Source organism: Scatophagus argus, chromosome 22 (assembly GCF_020382885.2).
Source record: "Scatophagus argus isolate fScaArg1 chromosome 22, fScaArg1.pri, whole genome shotgun sequence".
In the NCBI taxonomy this organism is placed as follows: Eukaryota; Metazoa; Chordata; class Actinopteri; family Scatophagidae; genus Scatophagus; species Scatophagus argus.
Genome location: NC_058514.1, coordinates 16,854,717 through 16,880,833, shown reverse-complemented (window position 1 = coordinate 16,880,833; position 26,117 = coordinate 16,854,717). Strand labels below are relative to the sequence as shown.

The 26,117-nt window shown below is 40.3% G+C and overlaps 1 protein-coding gene across 1 annotated transcript in view; it reads left to right on the top strand.

Moving 5' to 3' along the window:
• The window catches only part of large1 (LARGE xylosyl- and glucuronyltransferase 1), an 89,910-nt gene that overhangs the window by 18,880 nt on the left and 44,913 nt on the right, over window positions 1–26,117 (top strand). Inside the window, exons 2-3 of the mRNA XM_046378531.1 lie at window positions 2,485–2,671; window positions 21,909–22,207. Of these exons, the coding sequence (XP_046234487.1) occupies window positions 2,566–2,671; window positions 21,909–22,207 (405 nt within the window). The 5' untranslated portion in view covers window positions 2,485–2,565. The remainder of the gene's footprint in view (window positions 1–2,484; window positions 2,672–21,908; window positions 22,208–26,117) is intronic.

Here is a 26,117-nt window from a genome sequence, read left to right as displayed (position 1 = left end):
CAGTCTGCTCATGCCCATTTAATCTGAGAGTCTGTAACTCCTGTTTGCTACACATTGCATCCCTGGATGTGCTTACTCAGTGGGCTGACACCTCATTTGATATCGCAATAAATGTCTTCAGTGTAGCATTTGCAATGTAAATTACAGTATCTAGTGGAGAGCTAATAACACACAGGGGTCAAAGGCTAAGGAGCCTCTAAAATGAGTCATTGTTGGCGTATCAAAGCAGGGGTTGTCATACTTGAGAGACTTGTTTAATCTCCTTTTAGCCTCATTTAACCCTGTCTCACTCTCACTTTACATTTCCCCAATTAAAAAAAAAAGAAACAAAAAATAAAAACCCTGGCGGTTCAGTAAGTGCCGGGATGAGTGCTAGAAATACTTTTCTGCTCCCTCTGTTGAATTTACTGGGTGACACTATGTTAATTGGCATCCTGGCTTGTGTATGTGCCAGCCAGAGGTATTATGCCTCATCCCTGGGCAGTCTCTGGTGGAGATTAAAAATCGACTGAGGTCAACCGGCTAATTGAACAAATGTGGTTGTAACGGAAAGAGGATTTCAACTAATATCTTGTAATGAGACTTCTGTACTCTCTGCCCTGCATTGCACTAGAAATTGACAAATGAGTTTAGGTCATCAAAGTCAGATTAGTATGTAACTGCCTGATTTATGCAAAATTTATTAAAATGAATCTCTTTAAACTTGCTTGGCAGATTAAAAAAAAAAAAGGTTGAAGTGCTTTGTGCTTGCAGCTGTCAGTTTGTGAGTATCTGATTTAAATTCTATATGAATTATTTAATGAACTCCATGGAGATTATGCCGTTCGACTGGCTTGACATGTCTAACCTCCAGTTTGTTTGTCTAACTGTGTAGAAGTACTAGTGGTTATTTTATTTTTACTTTACAATATTAGTTTCATCTTTTTATATTCCCTTTTTTTATCAGATGTCAGCTAAAACTCACTGCAAGCCTTGAAAGCTACAAATGTGAAATTGTTAACAGTACTAGACAGCTCTTTCTGGTTTATATCTTACGAGTTCTGATATCCATCCATCCATTTTCTATACCGCTTATCTGTCAGGGTCGCGGGGGGGCTGGAACCTATCCCAGCTGACTACGGGCGAGAGGCGGGGTTCACCCTGGACTGGTCGCCAGTCAATCTCAGGGCCAACACACAAAGACAGACAACCACACACTCTCACACTCACACCTAGGGACAATGTAGAGTAGCCAATTAACCTAATGTGCATGTTTTTGGTATTGTGGGAGGAAGCCGGAGTACCCGGAGAAAACCCACGCAGGCACAGGGAGAACATGCAAACTCCACATAGAAGGGCCCAGACCGGGATTCGAACCTGGAACCCTCTTGCTATGAGGCGACAGTGCTAACCACTGCACCACCGTGCCGTCCCGTGAATTCAAATATGTTAAGAATATCCATTCTTTACATACTGTAGAGCTGCATCTGCCGGTGTAGGCCAGACTACATGCTAAACTTACTTATTCAAAACTGAGAGATGGCAAACTTAAACGATGACAGATTTTCATTATTGTGCTTAATGTTAAATTATTGTGTCTGCGTCTTCGTTTGTACACATTGACACAGATGACACCAACCTGTGAAGTTCTTCAGACCTTCCATGGCAGATTTGATGCTAATCCAACAATAGGCAGTTGTAATACCTTTTTAATCTATCATTATAGTAGGATTACTTTGTTTTAATGTCAACCAATTTGGTCTGTCTGTCCAGTTTGTCCTCCAGTATTAGTGTATCTGGTAGTTGAGTCACAGTATTTTCATCCCATATCCATTACAAGTGCAATACCACAAGTGCAATATTAAGGACTACTTTCTGCATATTTAGGCTGCTATATGCCAAAACCGGCTTCTTTATTTAATTGTCTAGCTTATTTAAATGTCTAGTTTTATATTCTTTTTATATTCTGTTTTCTATTTAGCTTATATTTCTATTTTATTCAACTTTTACCTCGTACTTTTATATTTTTATAGTCTACTTACTGCTCCCGGGACCTGAGTCCTAATTTTGTACCATAAACATGTGAATGTGAGCTGGTGTGACAATAAAGTTCCTTGAATCCTTGAATCCTTACCGATTTTCCATTCCATTAGACACAGTGCAGGAGGCCATCATACTCTGCCCAAACATACTGACAGACATGTTAAAACACCTGTTAAAGCACCATTTATGAATGTTCTCGACCTTTGGCTCTGATTTGCTCCAGGTGCTTGGACCCCACTAAACCTGCGTGCATACGTATTTATTTTTCAGCAGTTTTACTTTTGTCTGTTTAAAGCTTGGAATGAATAACAATAGACAGTGCTGCAGTTTTGAAGTTCAGATCAGCGTTTTGCCTGTGGTGGCGGCAGACGGTCATGGTCAGCTGTACTCGTGTCCATACAGGATGTGAAATGTATGCGCCTTCTCTAACCTATTCTTTCCTTGCTCTTCCCTCTTTTCCAGTGCCATGAATCAGCCTGGACAACAGCTGCTACCCACATAGAGGTCACTTTACCTCTCTTTCCATTTGCTTTGGTCCAGAGGATGCTGGGAATGTGTCGTGGACGCAGGAAGTTCCTGGCGGCCTCCCTCGCCCTGCTCTTCATCCCCGCACTAACCTGGCTTTACCTGTCAGTCGGCAGCTTTCAAGGTAAGACCAGTTCTCTAATGTCAACACATCACAGACATAGTAAACTAATCAGAAGGTCAGTAATTTGATCCGAAACCTCTGCTGTCGGGCAAGAGGAATCACCCTGCATGATAGCCTCTGCTACCAGTGTATGAATGGGTGTGTGAATGGGTGAATGCTGCCTCCTGTTGTAAAGTGCTTTGAGTGGTCTCTAAGACAGGAAAAGCATGCAGTCCAGTAACCATTCAAGCCTTTAGCTCTAAAGATGATCTGAGGTGTGTTCCTGATTTGTAACTTAACTGTGTTGATCTTAACCTGCCAGGTTCAGATTATGTTATTGGTCAAAATGCAGACACACACACTGAGGTAGCATTTATGAACGCAACTTTGTTTTGCTGTATATCCGACACAGCAAGTGTTGGATCATTTTTCTAAAACCTGATGTCAGTTTTAGACTGTGTGCTAGGTAGGGTCTAAAATTATTTCTTGCCAAATACGAGTGAAAGTCCACTTTCTATGGCAAATAAAATAAATGGCATCAGCCATCATAAGTGGTTTGCATTAACTCTGCACACAGCTGTCCTTTTTCACAGTTTGTCATGCCTATATATCAAACATCCAGAAGTGTCACAGGAAGTGTAAGTGTGAAGAAACAAAAGTCACCCTTCACTCGTCTTTTCCACTAGAGGTGGTATATTAATGAATTACTGAGGCCTGTCCAAAGTTGATTACTTCCTCCGCACAATAAAGTCAGGAGTTCTTGGAGCAAATTTAATGAGTTTGACTTGTACGATTGAATTGCTGCAGTTGTGCCATTATTAATTATGATTAAATTGACAATTTTGACTCAGGGTCACAGTCCCTGGAGACCGTGTATGTGAATATGCTCCCATACTACAATAGTCACCAAGGTCTGCAGAGTAATTATGAGATTTGGCAGTAAATTCCTGGCTGTGGGGAATATTTCCTGGGAGTGTTATAGGTTGTGAAAGGACCTGGCTGCAGGGAGCATCAGTTGTAGGTGAGAGCTGAATGTGTGAGACAGGAACAATGTGCTTCCGCTGGCTTTCACACTTCCCCTTGCTGTCTCTCTCTCTCTCCATGTCTGACTTCTTTTCATTGCTCTGCCTCCATCTTGACTTTTGTTTTTCCCTCTCTCTCTCTCTCTCTCTGTTTACATGTCTGACAGAGTGAGAGAGAGATGTCCAAGGTTTATGGTTTGATAGGATTCTTCTAGATTCTTTCTAATCACTCTCAAATAGATTTATAATCACCTTTTATTTTTAGCTCATTAGCCAGAAATGTTAGTTTTGAGAGACAGTCTCATGTGAAATGTTACACAGTGTAATAACAGCCTATGTTTGTTTGTTTATTGGTTTATTTATTGCCAGTCTTATTGGACAGTCTTATGCATAGCCATTAAGTTGATTAGCTTGAAATATATGTTTAGTGTTCCATTCTCCTGAAATCTTTTCCCTCATCAAACATCTTTGGCTGACAGTGTCTTGCAGAGAGCACACTGCGCCGGACAAAATGTTAATGTGCAATAATGGATATAATGTGCTGCTGTTGATAGATGTTATTTTAACCGGAGGAAGTGTCAGCGTTGGAGAGGGAGAAGCCTTCTTGTGTAAGCTGAATGATTTGTACCTCCTCTTTGCTAATAAAAAGAAGGAAGAATGATGCAAGGTTCAATAAGTGATTCATTTTTTATCGGACTTAAACAAATGCATTTGTGAATTGGGAACCGAGTACAAAATTAAACAAGCTGCCAGAACCAATCTTTAGCGTCATGTACGGAAAACTCGGGCAAAAATATCACACTGAAAAGGGAACAGTTAGGAACTCGGCCAAAGAACAACAAAGTTTAAAAAGGAAAAAAAGCAAGCTATCAATATTCAATTGTCATATCAGCATTGGGGCAGTGGTTAGCGCTGTCGCCTCATAGCAAGAGGGTTCCAGGTTCGAAACCCAGTCTAGACCCTTCTATGTGGAGTTTGCATGTTCTCCCTGTGCCTGCGTGGGTTTTCTCCGGGTACTCCGGCTTCCTCCCACAATACCAAAAACATGCACATTACATTGCCCCTAAGTGTGAGTGTGAGAGTGTGTGGTTGTTTGTCTTTGTGTGTTGGCCCTGCGATTGACTGGCGACCAGTCCAGGGTGAACCCCGCCTCTCGCCCGTAGTCAGCTGGGATAGGCTCCAGCTCCCCCGCAACACTGACGGATAAGCGGTATAGAAAATGGATGGATGGATATCAGCACTGGTATTGAAATATTCCTGATGACACCCAGCCTTACTCTGGCCTCAGCCTTTTAGTTTCAGTGAAGGATAATCTCAATGCTGCGGCATACACAGATATTGTAGACATCTCTCAGTTTGGGGAAAGCGCTCTCTTACTCACTGTTACTCTTTTGTCTCAAAGACAAGAAAATCCCTTCACCAACTCAAAGTCTGATGGAAGGCCTGGAGGCTGTTAAAACAGCACATTAGTAAGCTCTTCATGCTTTTGGAATCATACAGTATGTTCACCTATCACATACTGGGGGGTATCAGTGCTGTTGATGATGTGACTATGAGTCAATAGGGGCAAACACAGAGAAACCGGTCTAAATGGATCCATCCATCCATTTTCTATACCGCTTATCCGTCAGGGTCGCAGGGGAGCTGGAGCCTATCCCAGCTGACTACGGGCGAGAGGCGGGGTTCACCCTGGACTGGTCGCCAGTCAATCGCAGGGCCAACACACAAAGACAGACAACCACACACTCTCACACTCACACCTAGGGGCAATTTAGAGTAGCCAATTAACCTAATGTGCATGTTTTTGGTATTGTGGGAGGAAGCCGGAGTACCCGGAGAAAACCCACGCAGGCACAGGGAGAACATGCAAACTCCACATAGAAGGGCCCAGACCGGGATTCGAACCTTGAACCCTCTTGCTATGAGGCGACAGTGCTAACCACTGTACCACCGTGCCGCCCGGTCTAAATGGATATACTTATTTAAATGTTTGTTTATAAAACACAAAAAAACACTTATGTGTTTAAAATATTTAGTAGTGAAGCTTGGTTTTTAATCCTCAGTAGGTACTGCAGAATAAAAAAGTAAGAAAACTGAACATGAAAACATGAAGCTACAAGCTGCGGAAAACTGAAAAACTTAAAACTATAGTGTTACACTTTCTATGAGGACTGCGTCTACAGTGCGTTACAGGAGCATTCATAGTGTCTTATAATGCATTCCTAATGTTTATGACTGCACTGGTGAAAGCACAGAACGTTTTCTGATGCACTGTATCATCAGTCATAAAATATAGACATGATTTATAATGAATAGAAGTTCAAGTGTCTCGTGGATGCCCTTGACTAGTTGTAAGCTAGAGTTTGACTGATGGTGCTTATAATGCATTATGACTTCCTCTGCTCACCTGTGCACACTTCAGCAATCAACCGTAGTAAGGACTCATTGTATGCTATAATAGTTTTGGATTTATTGGCATGACATACTGTAATTTTGGAGAATTCCAAGCTTAGGCCACATGATGACAGTTGAAGCAGCTGACATTGACTTGTCAGTCAGCCATTGTTCTACTCAAATGATAAGAAATCAGACTATGACTGAATCCAGGGCGACATGAAACTTCCTGTTTACATAGAGTGAACATTAGGTAGACATACCTCATTAGAAGAGCACAAGATATTTTGACTGTGTGAAAGCTCTTCACTGTGATGTGTGCCATTTGCTTTCCACGGCGGAGGGCAGCAGTGGCCTAGAGGTTGGAGAAGCGACTTGTGATCGGAGGGTCACCGGTTCGATTCCCCCACCGGACGGGCAGGAAAAATTTGGGTGTGGCGGAGTGATTAATGTGAAAAATGCTCCCCCCCTCTTCATTAGCCGGCTGATGTGCCCTTGAGCAAGGCATGTAACCCCCCCCAATATGCTCCCCCGGGCGCTTGATGCTGCCCACTGCTCCTGTGTGTGTTTCATGTAATCTGCCGGGTGTTGCATGTGTGTGTTCAACTAAGGATGGGTCAAATGCAGAAGACGAATTCAGTGTGTGTATGTAAAAATATATATACTGCCAATAAAGCTGATTCTTCTTCATCTGGCTTTTAAATACTCCACCAGTGCAGAAGTGTTTGCTAATGCACGGTAAACCTCGACTGTGTTTTTCCATCAGGCTGTTAGATCCCGAAACACACAAGGCCTTTCTCACTTTACACTGTGATGCATGCCAAAATGTAGTTTTTCATCCTTTCCCTCAGATTTCATAAATATGTAAGCTATGATATGAAAGCCATTTCTTTTTCAGCTCTGGGCTAATGCCAATGTGAAGCCTCACCTCACTTTGTCAAATGAGAAAAATGTTATCCATGCTTTCATCTCATCATTTTTGGATTATTATTGGGCTTGTTCTTGTTGCAGTCAGATGATTTTCTTTTTGCTGTAAGTTCTCCCTGAACACTGCCAAGTTCTGGCTTCCCTCAAAATACAATGGACAAATGTTCTGACACCAAATTTTGGCAGCCCACTCAAGTTTTAACACTGTGTGGTCTTTAGACATTTCCAAGTCTGTTAATGACCACTCCAGGGTAGACATTGTACAGGGAATGCTTTCGTCAATGAATAAGCCAGTGAATTAATAAATGAGTATTAGCCTGAATTACTGAAAAAAGCCACACTTCGCTTGAGAAAACCAGATTAGTGAATCTTATATCTCATTCAAACTGGCACTAATGGGGTCTGAAAAATGCAGGATTTATATTATTAAATTTATCTTTGATTTTTCCCAAAACCCAGTGTGCAAATATTGTCTTTTCCCCTTTAATTACATTGCCTGTTCATGACTTCCTTCACTCTGACCTTCCTGCTAAATTCATTTAAGTTTCATTCAATCCTGCTTTCATACATGGACAGCAGTCTTTAATATAACAAAAAAACGTGCCCACTCCTGGGATTCTTATTATGGAGAGCATTCCTCTAGTAGCTCAGAAGTGGAAATTAATGTTTTTATGTTCTCAGCATGACTTTACACTGAACACACACTGCTGGACTACAGAAAACTACATCCTGGAATAATCAAACAAATTATGTCTGAGATATTTGTATTGTTCCATGAGTGACTTACTTGGCTCATTTAAGCAGAAGTCTTGTCTGAAAGGCCCTGTGGGGAAAACATGCATTAACAAAGAAGCTTAGATGGCCCAGAGTAACCTTCATAATCCATGCAGACAAGCCAAGAGTCCACATCCAGGCTCTAATTTGGCATATGGCTCTGAATGTTTTGTGGTTTTGGCTTTCACAACTACTGTTTAGGGGAAAATGTTACAGTGTGAAAGCATGACAACAACATAACAAATTTTGGGGTATCTTCTACTTTGGACAAGGCAGATTAGATGCTTCAGTAGTGTATTGTTGCCCTCCGCTATTTTTTTATTTAGTCAAATGCTGTGCTGTTGCTCCATCAGTTTGTTCATTTTTGTCCAGTTATCTAGGTTGAGAAAAGTGTGTGCTTTTCCCAGATATTTGAACAGATTCTTAAAAAGGTACAGTTGGGTAGCCTATCGTTCACACATCCATCCATCCATTTTCTATACCGCTGATCGGTCAGGGTCGCGGGGGAGCTGGAGCCCATCCCAGCTGACTACGGGCGAGAGGCGGGGTACACCCTGGACTGGTCGCCAGTCAATCGCAGGGCCAACACACAAAGACAGACAACCACACACTCTCACACTCACACCTAGGGGCAATGTAGAGTAGCCAGTTAACACACAAATTCTGCAATTGTTCAGATACTGGTTCAATGGGCAGTCGTGGATCAGCGGTTAGGGTGTCGGACCCGTAACCGGTGGATCGCTGGTTCGATTCCCCGTACCGGTGTCCATGGCTGAGGTACCCTTGAGCAAGGTACCTAACCCCCACTGCTCCCTGGGCGCTGCACGCGGTCGCCCACTGCCCCGGGTTTGCTGTGTGTGTGTGCACGTCACTTGGGTGGGTTAAATGCAGAGTACAAATTTCGTTGGAGTGAGTTCCCTCCAATGACAAAATATGTCACTTTCTTTAAAAGAATACTCAAGTTTTGGACATTACTAAATAATTTCACATACTGTTTTAGTATACCAGATGTTGTTATGGAATATGTGATACAGTCAGTGACTGAGTGTTGAATTATGCTCAAGTCGCCATGCAGCATCATCCGGGACAGTGAAAAAAGCCCATTTATCTCCACTAAATTATCCAACTAGCTTGTCAGTGCCTCACTTAAAGTTTTTAGATCATGAAGGAGTATTCATGCTCGAACGCAGTGTTGGCTGCAGGCGTGCTAATGTTAGCTCCGTATAAAAAAAACAAAAAAAAAACAACTTAATCTCAACTCAATCATTTATACAGGCACACTACCTAAGGGGCAGTTAGCCTAACACTAATTTCAGATCAGGCCGATAACTATAACTAAAGTCTTTACACCTGTTACAGTGGTACAAGAGAAAGACAGTGCAGCATCATGAAATACAGAGAAAGAATCGAGTTTGTGTGCTACATGGTCCTTGTGGCTGTCATATTAGAAATCACATTGTCAGTCACTTTTGAACCACTAATGGCAGAAACACATAACAGAGTGGCTGAATAAAGGAAGAGAAGGAAACCCAAAAAAGCAATTCTGAAATAAATGAATAAATGGATGTTTGGCATTTTTTCTGGGAGTGAGAAAAGACGTAATTTGACCTGCCGGGGGTTTTCGTTGACATGGCAGCCTGCTAGGCCTGTACAATTTTAGGGGAAACACTGAGAAAGGCACAATGCAAAAAAAAACACTTGTTGTCTTGAATATAGCCTTTTCCAAACACACAATATTCAGAAAGATATAGCAAATACTATATACCTGTACTCCTGGTCAGCCCCTCTCCAACAACCTGTGCATTTCTATACTCTTTTATTCAGTCATAATGCCACATGAAGAATATTTGTTAGTCGCTAGTCAATGACAACAACATGGTTTTCACACGACTAGGTTTTCCTGTTTCTGTTTCAGTCACTCTCTAAATCCATCATACCTTCTACTTGTTCCAGTTTTCCTATAATTTAATCACCATCTTTGGAGGTGTAGTACATTCCACAATTTGAGTCATACTTAATATGACAGTTTCAGTTCTCTGAGCCTGTTGATGCGAAGCTAAATCAAGTTACAGAGAAGACATACAGCTCTCTACCCCACCGTGAGGGTTCCAATAGAAACATTTGCTGTAGATTGTAGTAGGAGCGAGGCAAGGTAAACAGGGTGACAATTATCACAGAAAGTCAGGTGCTGCCTTCTGTTTACTGTCTATGTCACACACGCTATGCTAAAAAAGAAGTGCTGCGCTTGAGCTATAAAGGATAGGGTTTTGTTGGCACAGGTCTCTCTGTGTGTATGTCTAATACCTCGTAGCATCATTTTTTATCAATGGGAATATCATAATGACAGCAACAGATTTAATTTATATAATGCTCTATTCTGATGCACCATATCCACAGTCATAAAACATTCTAGTTGTGATGTAATGACATAATGAATTATAAGTTCAGTTGTCCTGTGGGATCCTGTTGAAATTATAAACCAGAGATTGACTGCTTGGGCCTTTGAGATATTATACAATGCATCGATCTTCATAGTGTTCACAAAAAGCCTTTTTTTTTTTTTTTAAATCAGTTGTTTTAATTATTCATTCAAATTTGGATTTGCATAATATTAACAGTGGACAACTCCAAGTAAATTACATGTGCGATTTCAGTTGCTCACTGAGAGCTTGTTGGAGTGCTTATTGGTGTAACCCCCAATTCCTTGGTTGCAGTAAGACCAAAAATAAATATTTTCTGGTGTCCATGAGCCAGCAGCAGAAATAAATCATTTAAGAGTAAAGCAGTAACAGCCATCCATCCATTTTCAGTACTGCTTATCCATCATGGTCACATATGTGCATGTTTTTTGGATTGTGGGAGGAAGCTGGAGTACCCAGAGAAAACCCACGCAGGCAACATGCAAACTCCCTGCCCTATGCAGTAACATATATAGATATAGTCAAGGAGAACATATCTGGCTACTGAGAGGAGACCGCGTTCCATAAACATATGGATGGATTTTCCGGGGGCATGGGGTACATTTGTACATCAGCCAGGAGACCCATCAACTCCCACCTTGTGGGAATAAAGCAAGTTCTCTGAGCAATTTCCCCAAAGAGGAAAAGATCTACTAAAGGAAGGTTCTTATAAGAGAATTCAAGTAGGTAAATGATCTTGAGTATTAGGTGTTGTTTAAAATGGCTGATCCTATGGGACCCCAAGGGACCCCACTCGTCCTGAGGGCAACCCTAACTTGTAAATAAATTAAGTATCTGGGAGGCTGTTACAGCTTTTCAGGTCCTGAGAAGAGTGGTGTTTAGGATCATTGTAGTACCCCCTACAGTGTATATTTTTTCCCCAAATTCCATGATTTTGCAATGGAAAGAAGCACTATGAGAATTTGCCTGTCAACACCATTTCTTATGGGGTAACATAAAGAACTTTAATCATAAGATGCACACCTTCCTACTTTTTCCAGCATAGCTCAAGGTGTGACCTCTCCTGCCTATCTAAAGCCTTCATAGCATCCAAAAGCTGCTGTTTTATTTTGTTTGCGAGCATCAATATGCTGTAAACTTCTGACACTAAGTGGCTGGACGACCTTTAATGAACCGGTTTGGTCACAATTAACCAGAAATGTCATACAGTTATGAATTCAACAAGCTAGGAAATTAGACTTTTTCGACAAAAGCATTCTTTTATCTCTTTGTTATTGAATTCAAAAACATGTGGAAAGTCCCAGAAGAGCAAAAACTGCCCCAGCTGCAAAGGGAAGACCAACTCCCCACCAGTGTCCATGCACTTCGAATGTGATGTAATGGTCAGGTGTCCCATCGACTTGACTGTGTAGTGTAGATATTTTTTTTTTTTACACCAAGCAGGCTTAATGCAATAGTAGATTGGATCTTTATTCTTCTTTGGATATAAAGAGATAAGAAACATAATGATTTCCTTAGAAAATATTCCTGCTCTGTTGAATAGTGTATCATAGAAAGCAAGAGAGAGTCCAAAAGGTCCTCGAAAGACAAATAGGGATCTGGAAGAATGACATTCAGCATGTCAGGTACCACACCACATTAAGTTCTTCTTAAGTAATAGGTTCAGGTAATTGTTTGGAGTCAGTCTCTGTTAAATGCAGTGATTCCATGTCACTTAGAAAAGTCTCATATTTAGTTTTATCAAAAATTACTTTTGACCCATATAGATCAGAATATGATTGAAATGCATCATTAATCCTTTTAGGGTTGGTAGTTATCTCCCCCTGCCAGATTTTAATAGATGGGATATCAGAAAATTGCTTATTAGCATGGACAGGAAGTGACTAGGATTTGAGTTATGGAAAAAATAGTGTCTAGTCCTGTACATCACAAATTTGGATTTTTGATGCTGTCTAAGAATTATAATTTTTCAATAGCAGCATTGTGTAAATCAGAAATTCTTCTGTCTGTACTAAAGTTAATTACAGCATGTTTTGTTGTTTGTGAAGTGAAAAGGCTTCTCAATTATTTATCTAAATTGGTCCTTGAATCATTGAAACAATCTTTTTTTTCTGCTTGTCTGCTCTTTTCCACAACAATTGTTTGTTAAGTAATGTTATGTCATGCTGCTGATGGTATTCTGTCAGGATCTGTTTGGATTGACCACATTTTAGATCAGGTCTTATTATCCGCTGGGCTATTCAGGACAGGTCTGGCTGTGCTCGTATCCCTTTTGGATCGGATCTATTTCATAAATTCATTTGTATTTCACATTCAGATAGGTTTTCCATTGACTCTGAGTGGGGTCAGGTCCAAGGTGTACCGTCCTTGCGGGGGCCTCATCAAAGTACATAACCATTATGGATTGCAGACAGGTAACTGAAGGACTGAACATTTTTAACGATCCATTATCTATACGGCTTGTAGAGGCTGGACAGCCCAGTCAATCACTGGGCTAACACATAGAGACAAACATTGATTCATGCTCACATTCAACCTGCATGTTTTTGAAGTGTGCGGCCCAACTGGAGAACCTGCAGACTCCACAGAAAGACATTTTTGACCATTACAGAAAATCTTTCAATCTTTCAAGATCTTTCAGTTTAATTTTTTAACACGCCAGTAAAAATGGAAGCAGCATTATTTATCTGACCACAGGCTTTGAGAATGGCATGTTAAAGCAACAAAAATCCCACAAAGACTGGAGTTTTGGAGTTTTAATACAGCTGTTAAATGAGGTCAGATATTTGACTTGATCACAAGAACATTTTGTCCCAGACCTGTTGGCTGGTTTAGGACCATTGTCCTGCGGCATTAATTGAACACCCTAAATACCAAACCTGTATTTGGTATTTTTGTATTTGTATTTGGCTCTTTAGAAACCTGCAGGTGTTTTAATGGAAACTACATCTGTGTATATATCAACATCTATCTATGTTTTATACAGTCTATACCAGGGGTCAGCAACCTTTAGCATGAAAAGGGCCATTTGGCCTGTTTCCCACCAAATTAAAACCCACTCGGAGCCACAAAACCTATTTGTCCACTAAACTGAAGGTAACACCACATAGGCCTATATAGTTTCTTTAAACTTATGCTATATGTGACCTATAGTGCATTACCTTTATGAAATCAATAAACTTTAAACAAGAAACGACAAATTTTTATTTTCCATTTTTAATAACGCAAAACACCTAATTCTTTTGTACTTTGAGAGAAAAAGACACTGGCACTTATGCATTTATTTTCAAATAAAATATACAATCAGGTCTATTTGAGCCTTTCCCTCATTAGAATTTTTTCAAACTTAAAAGAAGGCTGCCTGCACTGACATTGTAAAAATCACACAGCTGTAACATATTACCTTTTATTAATAAGGGAAAACAAAAATGTCAGTTTATGTTTATTACCTCAATAATTTGTTCCTGCGGGCCAGCAGAGTTCACATACCTGCATAACAGCACTATTTGCTCAATATCGCTGACATCTTTTGTTTCATCACAGGCGATTGAGTACGCTGGAGCCGAATTAATGTCCACAGTTTGTTGACTGGTGATGTTTGCAGCCATTTTAATGGTCCTGTCCTTGACGGTCTTTGCAGAGAAAGGCATATCTCTAATTTTCTGAATAATTTCACTCTTGTTTTTGAAGTCTGAGAATAGATATTCTGATATTGTAATGAACGATTCTTTTATGTAGTCTCCATCAGTGAACGGCTTTCCGTGCCAGGCTATCTCTTGAGCTGCTACAAAACTAGCAGAAGTACTTGAATTTGTAGAGTTCATCCACTTTTTGAAGATAGTTTTACAATTATCAGCTCTCGGCAGTAGTTCTGAAATTGCACTTCTTCATTCATCTCCAGCTGGGTATTTTTCAGCAAAAGCAGCATGCTTATTCTGGAAATGTCTCTCAATGTTTGATTTTTTGTTGTTTGCTAGTTTCTCACCACATATTAAGCATAAGGGTAAACTCATTTTGTCAGCAGTAAAAGCAAAAAAATGTGTCCATGAGGCATTAAGCGATCTATTTTCGTCTGAAAGTTTTCTCTTAGATTTGTCCATTGCTACCTTACCGCGGGCCAAAATAAGTCACTTATTTGGTGGCAACAGATGATGCAAAAAGGACGTGACGAATATTTTGATTGACAAAATATTAAAACAAGTTTTATGTTAATGTCACAAGAGCACTTCAATCTCCAATGAAATAACTATTACAACGAAAAAATAAATGAATAAATAGAATGAAATCAATTTAAATTAAGTGTCCATTATTTATTCACCCCATTTTTTCCCCAAAATGTGCTCGCCCTTTCTTAGCCACGGGAGCCACAGAAGAGGGATGAAAGAGCCGTGGGTTGCCGACCCCTGGTCTGTACTCAGTAGGTGACCAGCCAAATTAGCTGAAAGCTCCAACTCATAATTTATTAAGCTTCTTCGCATGAATATGCAGATTTAATGCCCAAAGCAAACTTTTTCATCAATAATTGGGATGTTTGTGCTTCTGAAAACTTTGTTAAGTCACTGTGGAAGAGCTGCCAGTAAATTGTAATGCAAATTTACACCTCAATGCTGTCCCAGATCACAGCAGGAGAGATTTCAGAGCTCTGCGAGAATCATCTTTGAAAAACTGGATCGTGCTTATATTCACGCCATTTGACAGTTAGATGAGACAAGTAGTGTGTATTATTTTTTCTTATTTTGCAGGTTTCCCCCAAAGTATATCCACTCATTACTGTGACCCATAGAGGTTTAAGGTAATCACTTTAATACTACTGCACTAAATAGTCAATATAATGTCTTTTGTGTAATCAAACTTGAGCATTGCCCGAATGTCTTGTGCTTCTAACAGCAGAAGAAGAAATGAGAGAACAGAGGAAATTGCAAATGAAAATCCATAGGGCATGTGAGTTATAACATCCCTTGGTGCATGCTTTTAAAAAGAACCTTTAAATGGAGTATTCTTACAGTTACTATACCCAAAGTCTATGTATTTCCAGATGATTCCTTTTCAAAAATTAAACAAAATTCTTATTGCCCACTTTATATTCTTCCTTGCTTTTCCAAAATGTTAGAACCCTAATGCATTTAAGTAGCTCCACATATGTACTTTGTTTAAAACATTTGTAGTCTGGAATCAGGCCTTGACATAGCACAGTTTCACTGTTCTGGTTTTGAATAACATCATTACAAACTTAGATTAAAATTTAAAGAAAAAAAGAAAACTTTTTGCAGCTTTCTTTTTTTCTATTTGTCAAAGATCCTTAAACACAATATGTCTGAGGCGGAAAGCATCTGAAATTAATTTGTTTAAGAATCCGGGCTCTTGTACTATTTTGCAGTTGTTGACATGAATGCTATCTTGGTAGAACTCAGGTCACATTGTGATGACACTCCAATCACAGATTAATCAGGCACTTACCTCCCAGGAAAAACAACTTCTTTGTGAAGATGGAACATCCTGAGTGACACACATCGAGAGTCGCTGAAACCTGATATGGAAAGAAAAGTGAGAAAACTCAAGCTAGCTTTGATATGGATATTGGACAGCTTTTGCATTTTCAAAGTTTTATACCTGATTTTGCTCCAGGAATTATTATTTTTTTTTATTCCAACTCTGATTTCTTCTAGAATTTAGAGTAAGGAGGCTAAACTGCACAAAGCAAACGCCTGCCCTTCGAATTTTAGTATGATGTGTCTTATTATTGTGGGCCTTCCATCTGTTGAAAGGAAAATTCTGAGTGCAATCTCAACTATCTGGCATGTTGTCTGAGGAAATAAACTGATCAGAGAAAAAAAACCCTGGGGCGTCTTGCATGGTCATCCTGAGGCCAATGAGTTGAAATCCTTATTCTATTTGAATGATTTACTATTCATTTTCCAGAACAGGTTAGTTTGTGATATTGAGGAGATTAGTGTTTCTCATGTATAGAGAATAACTCTGTGGTATAAACTAAAACCAATAAATTATTTTCTCATGAAGAAGAGCTACAGTGTAGAACCCGAAGTGAAGTATGATTTAATCAAAAGGCAAAGTTCTCTATGTGCACAGGGAAGGTTCCATTAGGTTACCATTAGCTTTAGAGACGCATTTATGGATCTGATTGCTAGTCTTAATTTAAAATTAACTGACTATTACGACTTTCCTTAAAAGTCAGAGGCTTTGGACGTCAGTACTGAACCTTCGTTGCAATGAAGACCTGCCATTATGCCAGCTTTGCTTATTTTACACTGAACCAAACAACAGCAGTAAAATGCTCTACCAATATGTAATTTTAGAAAGCATGCTGTTGTTCCGTAATGTGTAACACAACAGCTTGTTTGACAGCATGTGCCCTGTCCTGCCGTGTTACCCATCCACCTTTCGTGCTGTGTCACCCGTTTTTAACACAAACGGCGTGCTGCAGGATCACGGTCACATCATTTCCAACAGTCACTGTTGGTATAAAAACAGATTCTTCCACTATCTGTATAAGTTCTGTGTCGCGACCCACTCTGAAGTGTTGGAAACCTGCCAGCTCCAGTGCAGAATCTGGTATTGATCCACACAGCCACGTCTCAATGAAGCATAAAATTGAAGATGAAGAAGTCTCTGTTATTCCCAACCAGTAGCTGAGGTTCATTCAGTTTGCTGCACGTGCTAGTTAGAAATACTGTGTTCCTGGCAGTGATGTGTGAAGTCCATGGCAATGGGGATGCATGAGTACACTGGCACGTTCTCCTCTGGCATTACAGTGAATGAGCAAAGGTTAGGGCATCTTTGAACCAAAATGTTCAATAGTTCCATAGATGACAGGAGCAAAGTAGGAAATGAATCTGCTTGAGTTGTTCCCCTGATGTTAAGGAGCTCTCCTCTGTTGGAAGACATCTGACTATCTCAGCAGAACAGTGAATTTACAAAACAAAACAAGGCAAAATTCAACAGAATGGTGGTTGGCTGCTGTTCTTATGCGGAGGCGTTTCAAGCAGTCTGCCAGGTGAACAGATGACATCACATGATGGATGTGTTGCCACCTCTGAGCAGATATCCACATGAGCGCAAGAGGGAAAGATTTACAGCTGGTGACAATTAAATCTGACATGCATGATTGCACTTGGAGCATGGCTTCCAAACCATCATGAATCACCCAGCAAGTGGTACAAGTGTTAGTCTGTGTTAGCATAAGGGGTCAGTTGATAAGAATTTGGGAACCTCAACTTTTAAGTACAGTAACGGTAAGTAAGTAAGCACAAATGAGGAAAAAAAGCTTGGCAAAACCACTGAGGAGGGGTGAAGTTGACCCCCAGCCAGGCTTAAGCATAGAGAATCCAGGGGAAATTCATTTTTTAAATGGTCGTTAACATGATTTTCATGGAATCTAAAAGGCACACAGGTACACAGGTACACGTGAAAATTATGTTGTAACTCATCCACACAGAAGGCAGGGGTTGTGAGGCTGTTTTTATTTAATGACATACCGTATTTTCTGGACTATAGAACGCACCCGAGTATAAGCCGAACCCACCAAATTAAAAAAAAAATAATAATATTTGTACATATATAGGCCGCACTTGACTATAAGCCGCTGGTGTCCACATTGTAACATGACATACGTTTTCAAGTCCGGGCCATCTGCTTTTATTACCTCTGAAAGCTTTTGTCGTCTTTTTGCATTGCGTCAGTTCTTCACGCTGCCGTGTCCAACGTCTCACCATTGATTCATTTACGCCAAGCTTACGTGCAGCAGCTCTATTTTCTTCTTGGACAGCCAGTTCGATTGTTTTTAACTTATACTTATGTGCATGACATGCAAAATGACTGTTAAAAGTTACGCCTAAAACTAGCGTCTTCCTCTTCGCATCACCAGGCGGTTAGCCCGTAAAAATCTATAGATTATCCGCATCATTGTTAAGGCCGCAGATTTGAAGGCGTGGGAAAAAAGTAGCAGCTTATAGTCCGGAAAATACGGTAGTAATCACCTTTGACAGTCATTGAGAAGTACTGGGAACTTCCTATGGCATCACCCACAGTCTAATGTTATCAGAACAGAGCAGCTAATTCCAGCAGTGACAAACTCGAGTGCTGACCATCACACACTGTAGCATTAAACAACTTGAACCAACTGTGTGGTGAAGAAAAAAAAAAAACAAAACTCAGTGCCTGAGCCTGTTTCTGCACCCACTCATCGTCTTGGACAGCGCTGGCATTCCCTGGAGCTAACGGTGCAGCAGAGAAGCTGATCTCCGCTGCAGGAGACATGATATTAATAACAACACAGCGGAGCACTCCTCCTCCCTCCCCTCATTTGTTATTCTCAAACAGGCAGGAGACTGTAAGATGCTTTCAGATTAAGTTATAAATTAATTAATGCAGTAATTTTTTTTTTTTAATAAATTGCTGTGAACCATTTATCTTATCTGGTTAGTCTGTTACATCGGACTAACGACACTAGTGAATGGTTTGTCACGCGGTATACTGGAGCAGACCACTGAAAATAGTGCCGTTCTACTCTGTCAATCGAGCAGCCATTGAAACAGTATCTAAGTATCATGATAGTGTCGGATCATTAAATAGTAAAGCAACACAGAAAGCTTATTGCACCAGGGCTAAATTAAAGGTTTTTCACATTATAGTTAAAGTTGAGTGGTACTTTGTAATTCTTTTCCATTCCCCTTTTAATGCAGTGTTGTGTTGTTTTTGGCCTTGCTCCTTCTCTGAATCTTTTGATGGTACTACAGATTGTATTCCTTTTAGGCATCCTACAACTTTCCTAGTCTTTTTTTTTTTTTTTGCCATGTCCCAACTTGTTTGAAATAAATTGCTGACATCAAATTACAACAAAATGATCAGTCAGTTTGAATCATTAAATGTTTTTTTTTTGTACTCTATTCTAATGAGTATGGATCAAAATGAGTCAGTGTTACATAATATTTTGGTGGGTTTTTCTTGGATGCAAATTAATATGGATGCATTTTACTCAGATAACGTGTTGTTATTTTTCTTCTGCTACTGGGAAAATTTGATTTTACTTTGGCTTTTGTTTATATGTAGATTATGGCAAATATCTTAAAGCCAAATGAACTGGCTTGGTTGCTTAAAAGACCAGGTGCATCCACTCCCCTGGAAATGCCATATGCAATCTCTGACCAGCACAAACAAATGGTCATTCATTCCAGTTCAGCAGGATTAGGCCCAGCAAATCCACTCTACAAATTAATTACAGCTTGGACGAAATGTATTCCAGAAGGTGTTTTGATTCTGTGGGAGAGGGCTTTGCATGGTTGAAAAGACCCATGTATATACTGACTGCCTTCATATCGTATTGCCACAGGGGTCAGTAAATCCGAAGTAAAAAAAAAAAAAAAGTGTCACTTCATTAACACACTAGAAAACAACCCAAGCCAGGATGGGTTGAAAACTTTTGCAATGTTGCTTCAATTCATTCCAGGTCATTTCTATATTTCTTACAACATAAAAAGGCTGAGAACTTTTACATAAGCTGGAGTTTAGCATCATTTTTTCTGTAGGCCTATTCAGTACAGGGATGTTAATTTAACAGCCTCTGTCAAAAGGGGACCAGTTGGATTAAAGCATTTATTCACTGAGATGACAGATGGAATCATACCATAGCCAACTATTTCCCAACAATACTGCAATGTGTAGAGCTGTCCAAGTTGTTATTTCCAGTTAGATGCTAATTGGAGAGCTTGCTGTATTCTTTAAAGCTTTTCAACCAAGGCCTCCCCCTTCCTCTTTGGGAGTTAAGGTGTATTGGATAGAGAGAGCAAGAGCTTCATATTCTCTCAAAAGATTCATCTCTGTGCCTCTCCACAGGACTCAGGGCTCCCTGTTTATATTTGAAAAAAAAAGCAGAGGCAATTCCACTGACTTGGATTAGATACACAGAGTGGGGGCCGTCCTGCTGTTAGTACTGCCAATATTGATTGAAAGATATGTGTACTCTGAGGCCACACTTTGATTTAACTCCTAAACACAAACCTCCCCTAACTCATTGAGAATCTCATAGTATTTCTCTTTTGAAGGGAAATCCACCATAAGACAACTGATTTCTGGTGGCTGAAGAAACCAGTCCTTGTGGACTTGGCTTGGTAGCTTTAGAGTAGCGGGTTCAAGGGCAGCGCTGATGCAGGTTGTCGTTAGCTGGAGAGGTGCCAGTTCACCTCCTGGGTGATGTCGAGGGTCCCAAGTACTTAAGGTGCCTGAACATGTGGCAGCCACTTTGCTCTTTGAAAAATTGATTGTCCCCTTAATATGGAACAATAATTGTCCGATTCTAATTTATATATATATATATACATATATATATATGCAAGCTACTTCATTTAATCAGCTAAAAAAAAATCTTCTTGCAAGAGAGACATGAGTACAACTGAGATAAAGGAAGATAAACATAACCAGACATAGCAAAAGGACGTACAAATGAATGACAAACATAATAATATACAAATAAAAGTGGATAGCCAGACATAACAAAACATAATGCACAGCATTAGAGACAATCACAAATACTTTCAGTAGTATCTCCTTAGTCAAATAAAGACATGATTTTTGCATGTACATTTTTGTGTCCTCAAAACACAAACATGTTTTATTCCAATCTTAGAAACCCATTTTTATCCTTACTTTCTGTGCCAGCTGTTCCACATGCTATTTAGAAGTCACTCTGCTCTCTAGCCAAATTTCCAGGTATTTATATAATTATTTTTTTAGAAAATTTCAGTATTAGTAGATGAATGGCAGTGAGATGCAAACTGCAAATATGGTTTCTTGAGAATAAAGCATTTTTTTCTTCCCCGCATTCAGTAAAGGTTTGAGATTATGCAGAGAAGTCTGAGGATGACTTGATAACTTGAGTTGAAGAGGAGCCAAATGCATACGGAACCATCATCTGCATAAAAACAGATATTTATGCATCTGTGCTTCAATGATACCATTGCTTAAGTAAATCATAAATAATAAAGCATCCTGCATAGATGGAGGTTGCTTGTGTTCTTTCAGACAAGAGTGCATGACAGTAGTTATTTAACTAAAATGTAGTATAGAAAATCCAAAAGGGTAGCTCTACTACTGTCTGATCAGGTGTGCTTTAAGGTTGAACATGTGTTTTTGCTTGTTCACTGAGCAGCTACACAGTTAAATAAGTACAACGAGTATATAAAATAAAATGTTGTAGAATTGTAGGATTTTGCTGACGTTTTTTTGAGGTCTCCTCTGAATTTTCTGCTCGGGTTAGAGCTGTGTTTAGGCAGCGTAGGCTTGTTATTTCAATATTTCATATGTCTTTGCTATGTGATCTATTAAATCATACAGCAGTATCAGATTCACAAGATTCTTAACTGGATATTTGCATTAAAAAATATACACTCATATCACATAGATATTGTAATATAAAATGACCGTTACTGCGACAGAAGACTTCCGTACCCAGTCCATATCGCTTACACATTGTCATGCTTCTCACCAGATAGTCCCAGAGTGCAGAGGGGCATGTTTTTGAGTCGACTCTTTGTCCATCCATCCATCCATCCATCTACATGTTGTTTATATGGGTTTTGTTTATGTACAACTGTGGGTAATTCTAGCTTAACAATGTTTAATTCAATTCAACTCCATTTATTTATATACTGCCAAATCACAGCAAAGTCAGTATCAAGTTTTGTTGTCTCCCCGTGCTTACCCCCGCAGTGAAGCCACTCCCCTTGTCTCCATTGGAAGCCCAGTCATCAACTCCGGTGGGTGGAGCTGGCGAGCGGCAGGCCCTTGAGCTGCGGGTCCGGGCAGTGGAGGAAGAGAATCGGGCACTGCGGAGGGAGCTCAGCCGGCCACCTAGGAGCCCATCTGCACGTCTTCCCAACAGTGGTCACCATGGCAACCAAAGCCGAACCCATTCAGAGGAGGGTACCGGTGACAATGAGGGCCAGAAAGCTGCTGCAGTGGGAAACAGTTCAGACTGCGTGCAGCAGCCAGCGGTGGACAAGTGTGAGGTGAAATATGTTTAATGTACTTTTGTGACAGCAGTATTTTGTGGTAAAGATTTTTTGTTAGGTTAGAATTACAAAATTTTCCATCAGTAAGCTTAATCCTCAGCAGTGATGGTGTTATTTTGCTGTTGGCATATGGGATGCTGTCAGAAGGCTGGATAATGTGAGAGCTTTATTGTGCAAATGTATGGAGAGAGTTGTGTGTGATTTAATGTCAAACATGCTGTCCGAAAAACTGGATCCTCTCCGGTTTGCATATAGGGCAAAATGAGGTATAGAGGATGCGAGTCTGACTCTTTTACACGCCGCTGCAACATGGACTCTGCACGACCACCCACTCGGATTTTATTAATGGATTTTTCCTCTGCTTTTAATGCTGTAAATCCTGACACTCTGCTGCACTGCCTCCTGAACTTACAGATCCGCCCAATTTTGATTTAATGGATAAGAGACTTTTTAATGGAGAGACCACAGCAGGTGTTTTTAAATGGTGTTAAGTCCAGTAAACTGGTTTTAAACACAGGGCTCCCACAAGGTTGTGATTTATCCCTGATTCTGCTCTATGTCTACACCAATAACATCACTTGTAGCAGGGGGGGGAATGAGTCTTTTAAAATATGCTGATAACATGGCCCTGTTGGCCCACATGGACAGTATGGAGGCTCTCATCCGGTACCAACTAGCGGTGGATGACCCGGTCACAACTTTCAGTGAGAAATCACTTGGACTGAATATTTCAAAGACAAAGGAGTTGTGCTGTGTGGGTAGAGACAGAGCAGCAACTACATCTCAGCTTTTTAAACCCTTAGCTATTAAGGGAGAGCAGGTCGAAGAGGTGGAGTGTTTTAAGTATCTGGGGACACAGATGGACACCCTGTCCTTACAAATGCACTCAGACTCAATCTACAATAAAGCACTCCAGCGCCTCCATCTTCTCAGGAAGCCAAAGAATTTTAATGTCAGGAAAAATGTCTTAATCATGGTCTACCATAGTCACTTATAGAATCCATTCTCACTTTTACTATAAAATCCTGGTACAACTTTTTCACCAGTAAACAGAAAACAGAACTCTCACGGATCACAGATCAAGCTGGAAAAATAATTGGTTCACCACAAACTCCACTGTCCCATCTGTATGAGCGCTGTATGAACCCTCTCATCCCCTCCATCATTCTTTTAGTCTTCTCCCATCAGGCAGGAGATACAAAGTCCCACTGGCCAAAAAAAGTAACCTACAAAAAAATCATTAATTCCAGCTGCAATTACAGCCCTCAACAGAAAAGGAATTTCTATAACCCGATAATGATTTTACTAATGGTCCTTTTAAGTAGCAATGTGTGCGATTTTAGTTCAGGTTTATGTGATCTTTTAATGTCTTGTATGTGTGTGTGGTGATGATGTTGAGCCCTGTCGAAGACAAATTCCTGTTACCTTTAGGTGTCAGACAAATAAAGATTCGATTCTATTCTGGTGCCTCACAGCACATCAACTTTTAGCTCAGTGGGAGTTTGTCTGGATGATTTGAGGAGCCTGTACTTGCAACAAATACATACAATACATAGTCTTCAGAATTCCAATTATAACAAGCTGTCATGTTTGTCCTTTGTAATCTATGATGTTTATTGCATGTATGTTTCTCTCTCTCTCTCTCTTTCATCCTCTCTGTCCTGTCTACCTCTTCTTCCCCCCCTTCACCCAGCCGACTATCAGCAGGATAGTTCTCCCTTGTGAGTCGGGTCCTGCTCAAGGTTTCTTCCTGTTAAAAGGGAGTTTTTCCTTGCCACTGTCTGCTTGCTCGGGGGTTCAGGCTCTGGGTCTCTGTAAAGCCTCTAGAGACAATTTTGAGTGTATAAGGTGCGATATAAATAAATTGAATTGAATTGAATTGCAAGAAGTCAGGTTCAGGACACTGGCTCAGTACTATGAGACTGCCTCATGGATTTACGTACGACTAGAATCTAAGATATAAAATAGTGTGGCAGCTAAAATATGGTAAAAATTGTGTGTGTCTCCAACAAATGCACTGTTTCCTCCTTTTTAAACAACATTTGTCAAAAAATAGTGTCCAGCTGTTTTAGGTAATTACTGAGCTTTCTTAAATGAAGCTCAGTGTTTGTGTGGTGTTGGGATTTGCATTGCTCAGTAGGCCCAGGGCCTGGAACAGAGAACCACAGACAGGGTAGGGAAGTCAGAGCATGATGAGAGAAACCGCATACTGACGCATCATTGGTTTTAGCCTTCTCAAACTCAAACCTAACATCAGTATAATGCACTCTCGTTGGAGTAAAACGCATTTCCAACCTTTGATTATCAGACTGACTTCAGACAAGAGCAGCACACTTGATCGTGAGTGATTGACTTGTTTGTCTCAACTATTCCAAACTTTTTTCGACATTGCAATTTGCTGCTTTGATTAATTACCACAAAATGAATTACACAACATGATCAATCAATCCATCACCTGCTGAGCAGAATCAGACTCTGGTGCATCCCATCTTGTCAGCAATGTAATTTCCCTTTAAACGGTCTTCCCATTCATTAAATATATGGCCTCTGTAAGATTGTGATACATTTTCTTTAAACTGGGAGGTTTGACCAGTAAAACACATACATGGAAAACTATGAATAGAGACATGACATGTGGCGCTTGATTTGCAAGTGGGTGGCATGGTAACATGATATTTTCTCAGATGAAAAACAAACAGCTCTAGTCAGCGTAGAACCATGCTTTAATAGGCCACCCTATCTTCACCGAAATAGAGTTTCCAGTGAATCAAGGTCATTTTCCTTTAACATCACTTGATTTCCTTGATAAATAGAAGGGTATAACCTCATATGCCGTATTTACATTCATCAGATCTTTTAGATAGAACCATGTTGCCACTGAGTGAAAGAAGAGAGATGGAGGCATGGTATGCCTATGTCAATCATTTACTCCAAAAATAATAAGATGCACACTATTTAGAAAAGACAACATGCTATATGTTTTTTATTCTATGTAACTCAGATTGCACCAAGAATAAGAGGAGGTTCAGACACACACTTTGCGCTTTCTCACTGGCAGGTATGTGATTTGTGTGTAGTGCTCTGAGAAAGGATATGCCCTCAGATGGTTACGTATCACCGCCTCCTACTTTCCTCCCACATCAGCCATCACTCTCACGCAGTTCTTGGCTACAGCCAGGGCACTGCAGGGAAAGCAGAACTCCTACAGGGTCAGAGGAGGACAAATGAAGAGATGAAGAGGGGCCAGTCTGACTGTAGCAGCCTTCCAGCAGTGGCTGAACATGACCCCCCCCCTTCTCATTTGGAGGGTTAGCCGAGCTGCCATGACCACTGCAGGGAGATTACTGTAGAAGCTCTGAAAGCAAAAACGAAAATGCTCATGGCGGTTTGACTTGTCAAACTGGCATCAGGGAGCTAAAATTGGAGCCATAAAGCAGCACTTTGAGAGAGAAATCCTGCATAATGTTCTCATAGGGATAAAAAAAAAAACTAGCTAAAGGAAAGGGGGGGTCTCTGTTACCGTCGTTTCAACTAACATCCGACAGTTATGCCTGGTGAAATCCTCCAATGAGCAGGGAGAGACGGAAAAGACGTTCTAGAAATGATTCACACTGAATTCTGGTAGAAGTGGAAATGTTGGATCGACTGATCCGAAATTCAGCAAAATCATAATAACAGCAGTAAAGTGTATAGGCTATAGGAATGTTGCTGTTCCTGTATATATTTATAATCACCTTGTGGGTACAGGTTTCTTGATTTTTGTCTGAGCAGGACCCACGGTGTCAAATCCCCAATCCTGATCAGTTACTTAGAAATATAAGAAAAGATGCATATTAAAGTATTAGTAAAGTTGTTGTACTAGCTGCCCTTTAAAGGTCAGCCTCTGAAATTGGTATACAGGCTGATT